The 14,047-nt window shown below is 42.1% G+C and overlaps 1 protein-coding gene across 1 annotated transcript; it reads left to right on the top strand.

The window, feature by feature from the left end:
* Positions 1 to 4,432: 4,432 nt before the first annotated feature.
* On the top strand, positions 4,433 to 6,992 carry LOC115688105 (F-box/LRR-repeat protein 13-like). The gene is made up of 4 exons (XM_030613848.2): positions 4,433 to 4,732; positions 5,095 to 6,166; positions 6,287 to 6,442; positions 6,550 to 6,992. The coding sequence occupies exons 2-4, from the start codon at positions 5,204 to 5,206 to the stop codon at positions 6,874 to 6,876; spliced, it is 1,446 nt and encodes a 481-aa protein (XP_030469708.1). The 5' UTR covers positions 4,433 to 4,732; positions 5,095 to 5,203; the 3' UTR covers positions 6,877 to 6,992.
* Positions 6,993 to 14,047: the final 7,055 nt, after the last annotated feature.

The following is a 14,047-nucleotide window of genomic DNA, read 5'->3' on the forward strand; positions in this document are numbered from 1 at the left end:
GAGCAATAATATTCCAAGAACACATCACAATAACTCAAGCGTCATACACACGTGCGTTCATCCAATTCAATCAAGCACATTCCACATGCATGTCCATCTAACTATCCATGACCCGCGTAAACACGCCCCAGGCTCAGCATCCTCCAATGATCCGCGTAAACACGCCTCAGGTCTTTTCTTGCCTTTCTCGCCACACCCGCGTAACCACGCCTCAGGTTGGCAGCCCTCCGATCAATCCAGGCTTTTCAAGCAAACACACACGCCACTTAATTCAATCAATTTCACGTCTTTCACATAATCAAATATCACACAACCATTTCCCAACGACCACAACACCATTCACCATGCTTACGCCAAAAAGGCCACGGTTCCACCAATTCACGTTGCATTTCAACAAACACCTACGATCACCATAGAGCGATCACAACCAACCATTAATTCACCACATATGAACACAATTCAAGCATTGGACCACACGGGACAATCACATACTAAATTGATATTCTAGCCTCAACGGTCCCTCATACAATCACACTAAGCCACAACCCACGATAGGCGCGTTATCCCCGTCACGAATCATCAATACGAACTACCGTCAAACGACCATTAAATCACGCTCGAACGACCGACGATCTCGACATAAATTCCAGCACTAACGACCTCCAATCCAACCACAGAAATCAGCCATAAACCATCGCGATTCAGCCCACACTCCGGCCCAATCACTCGCCCCGAACCAGTCCATAACTCAGCCACCCAATCGCGCTAAACGGCCACCAAAACCTCGCCCAACAGCCCATGACAGCCACTATATCCACTACATTCAGCCCACACACGTACCCCTAAACAAGTCTAGCATTACCCATCCTCCTAAGTCTGGATTAGGAAGTCGCTTACCTCGACTTGAGCAAGAAACGGGGCTGGGCCGCGGGGAGGATCACCGGGACAGCGGCAGCGGGGATTCGACAGCAGCAAGGGCGAGCGGCTGGGTTCACGGTGGTGAGAAGCAGCAGCAGCAGCACGTGGCAGGGACCTCACCGGAACAGCAGCAGCTCCGGTGACGGCTGGGAAGCGACGGCGGCGGCTGGGCAGCGACGGCGACGGGAATGGGGGCGATGGGTGAGCCAAAGAGGACGAGCGAGAGGCAGAAACGGCAGCAGCTGAGGTGCTCCGCGGAACAGTGGCAGGGGCAGGGGCGACGACGGCGCAATGGCGAGCTGCTGGGGCGGATAGCAAGGCAGTAGCGGCATTGGAGGCTGGACAGGCGGCGAGCGGCGGATCTGGTCGGCCTCGGCTTCGACGCGACCAAAGGCCACGCGAACAGGGGAAGAAAAGGAAGAGGAGGGGCGACGGCGACAGCTCCGGTCTGGGACGAGCAGCCGACGGCGACGGCGACGGCGAGCTGGGCGAGCGCGCAGCCGGCGAGCTGGGGCGGCGGAGGCTCGGCCAGAACAGGGGAGGCAGACGCGTCGTCGCCGGAGCAGCAGGGGCGACGGCGGCTGGGGGGGGGGGGAGCTAGGATGGTGGCGGCGAGCCAGTGGGGGCGATGGCGGCCGGAACGGCGGCGTGCGGCGGTCGCGGGCGAGGCAGAACAGGGGAGGAGTCGGGGCGAAGAAAACAGGGGAAGGGAAAAGAGAGGGGGGTCGCGGCGGCGATGGCGCGGCCGGCGGCGGCGCGGCGGCTGGGCAAGCGGCGGCGCAAGGCGGACGGCCGGCGACGGTCGGGCGTCGGCGAACGGCGGTCAGCGGAGGGGAGCGACGAAGGAAGAAGAGGAAGAAAAGGAAGAGAAAAGAAGAAAGAAAGAAAAAGAAAAAGAAGGACAAGGAGGAGAGAGAGAGAGAGAGAAGACGTGAGCGTGAAGGGGGGGGGGGGGGGGGACGTGACCGCGCAGAGGGAGAAGTGACCGGGGGGGGAGAGAGAGAAAAGTCAAATGATGAGTGCGATCCAGCGGCCATAAATTGATCTCGTTGATTGATCTAACGGTCCCAAAAATCTCAATTCAAAATAAAGAAAAGACCAACAGACACCAAATAAAACACATTACGAGGTAGGTCTACTAGTCTAAATTTGCACCCGATCCAAATTTTACTTTTCACTTATCCCGGGCAATATCGAGGCTGGCCACAATAATATTGACATCGTCCAATTAAATTCGTCACGAAACTCTCAGAAATTCGACACCAAAGTTCGGGCTCTAAATAACGGCCAAATTCGATCAAATGCGATTATAGCGAAATCTCAAATTTAAAAATAACCCGAAAGTGATCAGTTCTGGGCGAGATTTTACTATAAGCACACTGACGAAATATACGTTTTATAAATCCCAAGAATGGGCCGAAACTCGGAATGTCACGTGAATATATAAGAATACACTTCTCTTGAGACTCTAAAAAGCAAAAAGTGGGAAATACTTAATTATGGTTAACTAGATCCTAAATAATAAAATAAACAGAAAAAACGAATGAATGGGGCCATTACTTTAATTTACAAGTGAGTGAATGATTGATGGGAATTTTGTCATTGTAGTGTAAATGTGGTGCATTTAGTCATTTTATGGGGTGAAAATAGCACCGATTGGTTTTTTTTTTCTTCATTGATCATCCCATTATTTCTATAAAAAGGGGTTTGATGGTAACATGCACAACAAAAGTGAAAGCATATAAAAAAGTCAATGTGTTAAAAAGTTATCTATGCTAAATTGTTTCCAGACTCTACTTAACAATTTGTCCCTAAATTTGATCAATAACGTAAAAAGAACTAGGTTTCTCAGAAATTTCTCTTATCGACAAAACTAATTTTTGTGGAAGTAATATCTAGCAATAAAAAAAAATATAGTGCCTTGAATATATATGGGAAAACCTTCCATTAACAAAAATTTCACAAGAAATCATAATCATGGTAAGTAGATTCTATATAGATATAGATAATCTAAAAAAGGAAAAGTAATTAAATTTGGGATCACCACTTTAAATTGCAATTAAATGATTGAGGGCAATTTTGTCTTTTTAGTGAAAATTAGGTGGATTTACTAGTAGAAGTGATCGATTCCCAGTCCGGTCCGGTCCCACCTAAGAACCGGGAACCGGACCATCTAGTCTTGGAAATAGACCGGACGGACCTAGGCGGTCCAATGGAACCGGTGGACAATGTGTTCGTGCCTCCCATGAACTTCCCAAATCCCCCAATCCTCAAGCTGAGAAAATTTCCAAGTCATTGATTCTGGAATGGGTTCGAAGGATGCGTTCGCGAACTTCCGAGGCCCGGACGTTCACGAGGGGATCCTGAAGAATCTACACAAGACTACGCCTCCTCTGAATGGTGTCTGAAAGAGCTGGTGAAGATCCTCGAGTGTAGCAAGCTCAAGGAACGGATGGTGATTACCGTAATTCTATAAAGTGAAGCCGAGCCAAGTGAGGCAACGGACCGGGCATTATGAAGAAGCCATGGCCAAGCATGAGCGGAGGCATGGCAAAGATTCAGACATGGTGGAGAAGTGGAGGCATGCTCTTTTCATTACTTCCATCTGCCCTGGATTGCATCTCGAGGACAATTCGTAAGTTTCTGATACACCCTCTCTAGATTCTGTCTTTTCCTGGGCCTAGCATTCTATCTTTCCTCCTGTTTTCTTCGATTTTTTTTCCCGATCTTTCTATGTCGCCGTTCATCACAGCGGTGGAAAGAGATGGGCAACAAGGACGAGGAGGTGTGGGCGACGAGCAACAACTAAGCAAGGTGGTGTGGATAGGGGTAGGATGCACGTATACAGGGAGAGAGATCTCTTTAGAGAGGATGAAGAATGTTTATTTTGATTTCTCTATTAAAAAAAAAATCAGTCCGGATGGTTTGGTCGGTCCGATTCGCACCTTGAAATCGGGAACCGGACCACCTGCCACCGGTTATAATTTTATGGAACCGGAAATCGGACCGACATTCTTGGAAACCGCTTCGAACCGGGTGGTTCCCGGTTTAGATGGTCCGTTACACACTCCTAGTTATATAAATGGTGGAAATAGAGCCAAAAGTTGAGTCAAAAGACTTGAAACCCTAATAGCTCTCTCGAGTCTCATGCGCACGTCGCCTCCACTCAGCTCGACGCTCAATCTCGCAGTGCGGTCTCATCTCGAGAGTTTACTCTTGCTCTTGCCTCTTCTCCCCAGTTCAACAGCCGATCGTGACCGCAATCGCATCTCATCAAGGTAAATACTCAATGTTTTGTTTTTGGCCCTTTTTTGTACAAAGTAGAGGCTAGTTGAGATTTATGTGAAATACTTTTCAATTTAGGATTTGTTAGCGATCTTCACTTATTTTGATGTTGTTGTGATATGCTTAGATCGTAATAATTTCTTCGATGTTGCGTTTAGATCTCCTCTCGAATTGATCACTGTGTATTTGTTAAAATGCCAGACTGAAATGCATGTACAAATCTTCGAAGTAAGTTTTTCCAAGAGACAAAAGACTCAGATATATTTTACTAAAAATTAGAGTCAAACATAAACAAGTGTCGTAAACTTGAGTTACTATTGACCAAAAAAAAAATTGACTTACCCGAAACTTGAAAAAGGATCGATTTTGAATTCCGTGAGTCGGATTGAGTAGCGCACGGGTGCCGGCGAGCTTAACACCCCTGATAGAAGGGGCTCAAGAGGGTTGAGTTTCTCTCATTTCTCCACCATCTCTCGATCTTGTCGAGCCCCAAAACGCTATTGCTTGACGACCCTTTGGAGAAACCCAGGTAATCTTCGCTTCGTGCTTGAAGATTTTCTCGACCCCTTTTCACTTCTTGCTCATTGGTCTCGTCAATGCGGTCATTGTTTGTCTTGCGTGCGACAAATTTCGATTTTTTTTCTCGGTAGTTTGTGTAATGTTTAGTTTAGCTTGTATTAGGGGCAGAGATATGCGTGAATGAGGCTGAGGCTGATGCTGAAGCATTTGGGATCTCTTAGCTTTTGGCAGCCTGAGTTCGTGTCATGTTCTTGATGTATTGGAGTGAAATGGCTTGTGGGTGCTTGTTGCGGTGATGCAATTCGTGGGATTGATGGCGGATTGTGGGTATGAAATCAATTTCTGAAAGTTCTGTGATGCTCTTTTTTTCAGGGTTTTCTTGTCTCACCGGTATTATAACCGGAGGGCTTGTGATTGATCTACCAAGAGTTGTATTCAGAGTTGGAAGGGCCTTTGTCGTCTTCTTTTAGTTTAATCTTCAATGATGGGAGAGAATGATGAGGAAATGGATGCAACCGTTCTAGTTTCGAGTAAGTACAGGGAATTGATTGGCACTCAAGATTTAAGCTGCAAATGGTTGTGCAATCTGCCTGATGAGATTCTCCTACGCGTCCTAGATTTTCTATCGACGAGAGATGCGGTGAGAATGAGTGTGTTGTCGAAAAGGTGGAAGCACTTGTCGAAGTCGATTCCTAGTCTCATCTTCGATGAAGAAGATTTCTTCGAGAAGTCGCGGTTCTTAAACTTTGTGGAAGGAGCATTGTCGTTTCGTGACCTGTCTCCTTTGAAAGCTTTTTCTCTTTCATGTTATGTGGACAATGACGAATCTCGCATAAATACTTGGGTCGATGCTGCGATAAGACGCAAAGTTCAGGAGCTTCACTTGTGCCTCCTTGTAGAAATACATTCTCCTGTTAAGTATACGTTGCCCTGTTGTATATTCAGGTGTGAAACACTGGTAAAGTTCCATCTTGAAATGCTTCATAATTTCAGAGTTCCTTCTTTAGTTTGTCTTCCAAATCTGAAGGTCTTAACTCTAGAATATGTTGGATTTGGGGATGATAATTCATTCGAGAAGCTGCTTGCGTGCCCTTCCCTCGAGGAGTTGTCTCTTAAGAATTGCAGGGGCCGGCAAATCAAGGTTTTGAACATTGGTGCTCCCAATCTTTTGAAATTGACGATAGTTCAATATGACTTTTTTCCGGGTTTGAATAGAGACTGCCAAGTACGGATTCATGGAGCTAGAATCAAATCCTTACACTATTCTGGTCATTATGGTGGTGGTGACCATACCATATCATGTCCATCGTCACTAGTTGAAGCTGTCATTACAGTGTTTTATCCAGCAGAGGAAATACCTGATCAATGTGCCGACCGTGTATTTAAGCTCTTAAAGGATCTTTCTAATGTAGAACATCTTACTTTATTTTACGAAGGCCTTCAGGTACGCTTTCCTGTTTTTATCTTCAAATCTTGTCTTTATCGTTCATTTCTTTGGAGCAATTTATTATGTTTCGGATTACTGTTGTCCTGGAATTCACTATATTTTGGGCTTTCTTATCAGGATATGAATGAGAGACAAGATCTCTTCGACTCTTTTCCAGTCTTCCGTAGCCTTACCCAATTGAAGTTGGACATCAGACCGACGTACTTAGATTGTAGAGCGCTTCAGGTCATGCTCAGCCAAAGTCCTTGTCTGAGAAGTCTCGTGTTTGCCGCGGTAACTATCCTGTAATTATTGATTCTCATCCCTTTTTCTGTTTTGGCTTGTGCTATAGAAATTTTGGAGATTAAGCCAGAGCTGAGTGATACATATATCTGATATAGGGCTTGATCGAGGACTCTGGAATCGATGGCTGGACGCTCGACCCAGTGCCTCAGTGTTTTCTCTCGTCGCTTAAAGAGATCAGGATTTGCAACTTCATTGCAGATGACCACGAACTCTTAGCTGTGAGAGTTCTACTTAGGACTGCTGAAGTTTTGGAGAAATTGTTTATACATTGTTCTCGGGGCTATAGGAAATACTTTCAAGGGAACTTGAGGAAACATTTGATGAAGCTTCCTCGGGCTTCAGATCGATGCGCGATTTTGCTAGACTTCAGGGAGGAGTGCAGTGCATGCTCTGGGGAGTTTGATTTGTTTGGATTATTATAATAGCTGTCTTTGCTGAAATTAGAACGTCTTCCTGAAGTAGGACATCCATCATTTGGCTATAGGTGAAATCATGCTCTCATCACTGGTTCTTCAAGTTCGCCTTTTTGGAGGACCAACTGCACCGCTTCCGTCTTCATTCATAACGCCATCAAAATAGATCGTCCATTGTTCAGACATAGGCGACACAAAACAAGGGTGTCAATAAGATGGATCATTGGTATCAACTATCAAGTATCATGTCGATGTTGTTGTGATCGCCATAAGGGAATACCGAAATCTCCGGCTGGTGAATTGCGTACTGGAAATAAGGGAGTGACATAGGTGGGCATACCAAGTTTGTACATATCGTGGACGTGTTTATTTAGCTAATGATGAAATAAGCTTGGTTAAGTGTTGCACTTCATCGAAACTGATGCTATGATTCTTTCAGCTCTATCATTTGTAGTTTCAACTTATTGAGGCCCACCCACCAATACAAACCGTAGTTTCTACACCCAACACCATTGGCTCAGCCACTACCGCATGGGACATGAAGCCTAAAATCATTTCTTTCAGGAGAAGTTAACACAAATGGTCTTTGAATTTGACCTAATATGCAATGTGAATTTTGAACTTTTAATTTGTTTGATGCGGTTCTTGAATTGTTGGTGAATATTCAACGTTATCCTTCTATTTGCTCATATGACAAGTCGGACGATATTTGATGACTCGAATTATTATATGTTAAGTTGGATTTTTAAATATGACATGTTAACATATCTCTCATTTTATCCATCTACTTTAGAAAAGGAAAAGAAATTAGAACGTTAATATGTCCATCATTACTTGTTGACACCTATTTTTAATTGTCCAAAAAAATTAATTACACAAAATTTAGGGGTTAATGTCCTTAATTCCTAAACCAAAATATATATTTTAATTTCAATTGCATTGCATATAGACAAAGGTACATTTTGCATTACTAAGAATGTATTTTTCTTTAAAAAAAAACTTTTAAAAAATTAAAAAAAATCAAAATCAGATTGGGCCGGGCCGAAGCCAACCCAACCCAACCTTCTCTTCTCCCTCTCTTCCGCGCGGGATTGGGCCGGCCCTGCCCGGCCCAGCTCGGCCCAGCTCAGCCCAGCCGTTCCTCCTCCTTCCTTGCGCAAGCCAGCTCTCCCTTTCTCTCTCTCGCGCGACGAACGACCGCCAACCACGGCCTTCCCCTCCGCCAGCGCACGGCCCAGCCATTTCCTCTTTCGCTCAGCTCAGCCCAGCCCCTTTCCCTCTCTCCTCTTCCTCTCCTCGTTGCCATGGAAGTGAGATGCAGAGGAGCAAACATCTCCCCTGCACCGGCCTAAAACGGCCACCAAAGTCAAGCCAACAGAGTAGGCCGGTGCAGGCCGTGGCAGAGCGATTTAATGGAGCAGAGAGTGACGTCGTCGTCGGCTATACAGGCCAGCGAGAGGAGAGAGAGAAGTGGGCTGGGTTCGGTTTTGGTGAGCAAGAACAGAGAGGCCGTGAGGGAGACTCAGAGAGATTGAGCGAGACAGAGAGACTGAGAGCTCTTCCGGCGACCGCTGTGCTCGTACCGCGGCCATAAAGAGAAGAGGAGAGGGAGCTCTGCAGGGGGAGACGGTCCAGTTCGGTTGGCCTTTTGAAGAAAGGGCAGCGCACAGAGAGAAACCGAGAGAGAAAGGGAGAGATTGAGCGAAAAAGATCGCTCTTTTCATCTGGAGGTTGAAGAACCAAGTCACAGGAGCCTCCTCGTTGAGCCAGAGTCGGCTGCGATCCACTGAGCTGACGCCTCGACCGGTAAGTCCACTCAGCCTCCGTTTTTCCCCTGTTTCTCCCCTGTTTTTGTGCGTCGATTGGCCGGGACTCGCGCCGGCCGTTAAACGCGAATCCCAGCCCATACTGATCCTCCTCCCGGTCCATAGTCGCCGTCAGGATTGATCTGTGGCCGCCGGAGTAAGCCGGAGTCCTGAAACAGGTCGGAGTTCCCTGTTTTTAGTCGTGCATACCACCTATTTGTTAAAATGCCCGAATGAGATCCAGTTTTATCCCTTTGTTTTCGCCGAAATTGAAGCCGACCGGAGAACGACGACTCACGTGGAGATCGAGTCTCGGTCTGGGCTGCCTAGGGCGACGCCGGAACGAGGCGTTTCTGGGTCGAGATGCGCGGCGTCTCAGTCGCCTCCGGCGAGTCTCCGCAGTGTAGGGAAAAACAGAGCAGGAGGAGCCAGGTCTGTGAAGGGGGAGGAGTCGGGTCGGATCCGGGTCAACGACCCGGGTTGACCCTGACCCGGTTCGGATCCGGAGATCCGACTCGGGTCAACGCGATGGGTCGGGTCCGTTGACCCGACCCGGATCCGCCGACCCGACCCGACCCGGTTTTAATATTATATTTTTATTTTATTTTATTTTTAAAAAAAAAATTTAAATTTTTTTTTAAAAATAAAAAAATTTAAATTTTTTTTCTTTTTTCTTCCGTATTTACTTCTTATTTTTTTTAAAAAAAATTTAAAAAAAATTTCTTTCTAAATTATGTTATATATCCGAATGTTTTAATTTATTATTGTATTATTATGCATGTTGTTATAATTAAAAAAATTGTCATGTTTAAATTAGATAAGCCTATAGGGTTATGCAGTATATTTTGCATGTCTTTTTTTTACTACTGTTTTGTTATTATTATGCATGTTTTTAATTAAAATGTAATTACATGAACTGTTGTGTTTTGAATGTCATCTGACTTAGTTAGGGCTAAAATCTTAGGCTGCATATCTATTTTGACGGCTAATCGTTTATAATTATGCACTCGTTTGACTACCTCACATGTTAGGAGAAAGGTCCTAAAATCAATCCAAATTGCCTGACAAATATTTTCAGAAATGAATAACGGTAAAAAGGTACCGAAAGGGCATTAGTTATCCAACTAATGTAACTAAGTCCTAGAACTCATTTAATCTCTGATTCGTAGGAATAGGGTGATTCTCCCATCACCTTATTCGGGTTTCTAATCGACCCACTCCAAATCGATTAATGGCGACTCCTTGATATAAACTACTTGCATGTTAACAAACCTAAACCCTAAGTCGCGATATGGTATCGGCTTGGGAGACCCCGAGTTAAGTCCCGAACCTAGACTTAGCACGTATCAGGTGAGTCCCCCCTTTTTGCATGTTGACAATAAAAAAAGCGAGGTCGGTCGCGACATTACTCGAGGACAAAGATTATTACATCCTGAATTGAGATGAATATACTACGTGAATAATCTATGTATAACTTATTTTTTGTTCATCGTTCAAATTTAACATATTGAAAGTTACATTAACGGATTCCATTTAACTTGAATTAACAGAAACACAACATTGAGTATTTTTATATAGTCTAGGGATTAGATTGAAGTTTTCCCAGTATTTCAGGGACTACATTGAACAAATTAAAAGTCTATAGTCGATTATACATTGGTTGGCAAGTAAGGCAAATAAAAATTGGTTGGTGATCTAATCGTAGAATAGGATTGCTAAGTAAGGCAAATAAAAGTGTCAACTCAACAAAAAAGTTAGTTCGACCAAAAAAAGAAAGTTTGTAAATTAAAAGAACAAATAAACGTTGGTAAAGAACTCAAATAAGAGTTGGTAATCTGAAATTATTTGGTAACCTAATCGGTAAAAATTTAATGCGTTGCTAAGAAAGGTAAATTTAATGCGTTGCAAAGAAAGGGAAATAATAATTGTTGAAACATAAGAGCAGTTTTTCTTTATCAAAGAAAAGAGAAGTTGGTAAATTAAAAAGAAAAAACCAAATTAACTTTGGTCATTGATCAAACAAAAGTTTGTAACACAAAACTAGTTGGTAATTTGATTAGAGAACAATGGGAAAATTATCAAAAAAGTCAAACATATTGCATTTGTGTAAATTCAATCCTAAACCTTTTAATTTGACCAATTTAATCAATTTAGTCCTAAACCTTTCAATTGTGCCAATTTAGTCTTAAAGCATGTGATAATTTGTCAATTTAGTCTCAAACCTTTTGAAGATTTACCAATTTATTTATTCCAGTCAATTTTCGCCAAAAATCACTAACATAGCGGTCTAGTTATCCCCAACCGTCCAATGTGGCGTGGCCGGCGTCGACAAGGACAATTTTTGTAATGTTGTAATTTTTTTTGAAATTTTTAATTATTTTTCTTTTTTACTCTATTTTTTTCCACCTTGAGCTGGCGAGGTCGTTGGCCACAGGCGAAGGCCAACAACCCTCGCCTCGACTAGGCAAGGGTTGCGGTCCTCGTTGGCCCAAGGTTGGGAAAACAAAAAAGAAATTTTTTTTTGAAAATTTAAAAAATTGTAAAAATTATCTTAATTAATGCCAGTTGTGCCACATAGGATGATCGGCTTTGACTAGACCGCCATGTTAGCTATTTCTGGCCAAAATTTGCCAGAACGACTAAATTCGCAAATTATTAAATTGTTTATGACTAAATTGGCACATTTTGAAAGGTTTACTTGGCAAATTGTCAAAAGGTTTGGGATTAAATTGATCAAAATTTTGCTAAAAAAAATGTGCAAATGAAAATGTCTTGGACTAAATTGGCACAAGTGAATATGTATTAGACTTTTTTGATAATTTCGCCGAGAAAAATTGGTAACCATTCTAATTGAGAGAGTTGGTAAATTTAAAAAGTCAATTAGTGAAGCAAATAAAACTGGCAACTCAATAAAAAAATTGATGAATTGAAGGGAAAAATATATATATATATATATATATATAGTGTAAACAATTCAAATGAGAGTTAATAACCCAAAAACCTGTTAATAATTTAATTAGAAAAAAAAGTTTAGAAGTGACGCAAACAAAAGTTGATAAGCTTAAAGTTGGTAGATTTAAGTCGATCATAAGAAAGGTAAATCAAAGTTGGTAAATAATAAGAGAAACTTTTTTTAACCAAAAATTGGAGAAGTTGATAACTAACTCAAATATGAGTTGGTAAAACAAAACTAGTTGATAATTTAATTGGAGAAAAGTTTATAATCACTCTAATTGAGGTTGATAATTCCTAAGAACAGTTAATATATTTTAAAGTTGACAAGTAAATTAAAATGGTAATTCAGCATAAAAGTTGGTAACTATAGAAGGAAACCGATATACATTGCTAAGTAATTTAAATGAGAGTTAGTCAGCTTATCGGCGAAAAGTGATTGGTAAATTTATTTGCTCGTATATAGTAAATGAAAATTTGTAAAAGATACGAATAAGTTTCTATTTTTTTTGGTCAAAGATAGAGGAATTGGTAATTGAGAAAAATGAAATACATGTTAATCACTAACTCGAATAAGAGTTAGTAATGCAAAACTTATCGGTACCCTTATCGGATCAAAATTGGTAATTACTCCAACTAAAATTGGTAATTTTAAAAAGAGCTGGTAGATTCAACGGGGTGGCAAGCAAGACAAATACAAGTTAGTAACTCAAACAAAAGAGTTGATAAATTTTTAAGAAAGCAATATTGATAAACAACTTGGTAAATCAAAACTAGCTATTTACCAAATGAGAGTAAGATTGGTAAGTAGAACGAATAAAGATTGGTAAATTCATAGGAGGATTGATACATTTGAGGTACTTGTAAAATAGACAAATAAAAGTTGAGAATGATAATGGAAGCTAACTAATTAGCAGCTACCGACGGCCAACAAACATTACTTCTAACTACTGATTACTAGGTTAACCAAACACCAGGAAAAAAAAAACACATAATTAAAAGCCTAATTCCAAAAAATAAGCATCAACTTAATTTTGAGTGACAATTCTAGCTTAAACTTTTTTTATTTCATAAAAAATCATCAACTTTTACTGAAATTCCAAATTTGGCCCAAACAATTTGAAAATTTTAAATCAAGGAGGCCAGATTTGAAACTCAAGTAAAAATTGTCTATTTTTACAAAGACAAAAAGTTTGAACCATAATTGTTACTCAAGATAAAGTTGGTGTTTCTTTGTGGAATTAGCCCCCTAACAGCTACTGACCCCCACGCCAAAAAGGGCCAGGATCAACAACACCCTTTACCAGATGAACAATTGCGAAAGAAAACGGCAGAATCGCCAAACATCAAACAGTTGCTAAGTGTGCGATTCTTTCGATCGGCAGGCATCCTTTCGGTTAATGGACCATAAAAGATGCTGTGTACAAATGAAGCGACGGCACGACCAAATTAGCTGCAATCATTTTTCTACTGGTCAAATTTTGTCCGGAAACTCAATATAAGTTTATGTCCGCGTATGCAAGATTATACCCTTGAGGTACACGTCCTAGTGTCTCAATGTAACTGTTCAAAGCAAAGCAAAGAAACACCACCAGATTGAAAGTTAACAAGCATGAGCTTTTATACGACGTTGTGATATGACAGAATGAGATTGTACCATATAGGAAACAATGAAAGAGCCTGATCCAAGCAGACTAAACACAGTAAGAAGTCAAAGGGACATTAGGACCCCTGCTGTAGATGCCTGGAAGGCTCAAATAACAAAAAGCCGTTCGCCATCCTGCCCTAGGGCAGGGAAACTGCAAACTAAATGTAATCTGCAGTGTTCTGGGCGATCTAGGTCCGCCAGGTATTCAATCCAGTACTCATCAAAACCCCTGAGATGATCTCCGGAACACTGTAGGACCAATTCTTCTAGGACTATAGCAGTCCTAAGCAAAATCCTTAAAGCTAACGTCTCTTCCTCTGTGCCCACAAACTCACCTACACTGACTCTCTTGAGTGATGATGAGAAGCAAGGAGGGGGAGGATCCAATATTCCATCCTCCAATCTAGTGGCCACATAACAATCCCTGAAACTTCAATATGAACAGCAGAGCTACAAAAAAATAAATGAGCTTCGACTCTTTTACTACTTTTGTGGATTTTTGATGTGAAACACATTTCAGCAAACCCATTTAGGTTAAAAGCCTTCGCATTTCTTCAAAGGCTTTTCCTAAAAGCCGAACCAAATGCACCCAAAGCTACGGTGGAGAAGGAGTTTCGACTTTCTCATTGTGGTCGTGGAGCTTTGACGTGAACAAAGAATTACGGATGAGTCGTAAAACGTCATGAGAAGAAAAAGATGGGGAGAATTGAAAAAATCCGTTTCAAGTTTGAATTTGTATATTTAAAATCGGAGTTCTTCTACTTGATTTTTATTT

The sequence above is a fragment of the Syzygium oleosum genome, unplaced genomic scaffold (genome assembly GCF_021117445.2).
Source record: "Syzygium oleosum isolate NSW1041296 unplaced genomic scaffold, Sole_v2.1 Sole_v2.11, whole genome shotgun sequence".
Classification (NCBI taxonomy): Eukaryota; Viridiplantae; Streptophyta; class Magnoliopsida; order Myrtales; family Myrtaceae; genus Syzygium; species Syzygium oleosum.

Bases quoted from the DNA above. Each gene is read 5' to 3' on its own strand.
- LOC115688105 (XM_030613848.2), top strand. From the start codon at position 5,204: ATGATGGGAGAGAATGATGAGGAAATGGATGCAACCGTTCTAGTTTCG. The intron at 6,167-6,286 runs GTACGCTTTCCT...CTTTCTTATCAG, and splicing joins TATTTTACGAAGGCCTTCAG to GATATGAATGAGAGACAAGA. The intron at 6,443-6,549 runs GTAACTATCCTG...TATCTGATATAG, and splicing joins GAAGTCTCGTGTTTGCCGCG to GGCTTGATCGAGGACTCTGG.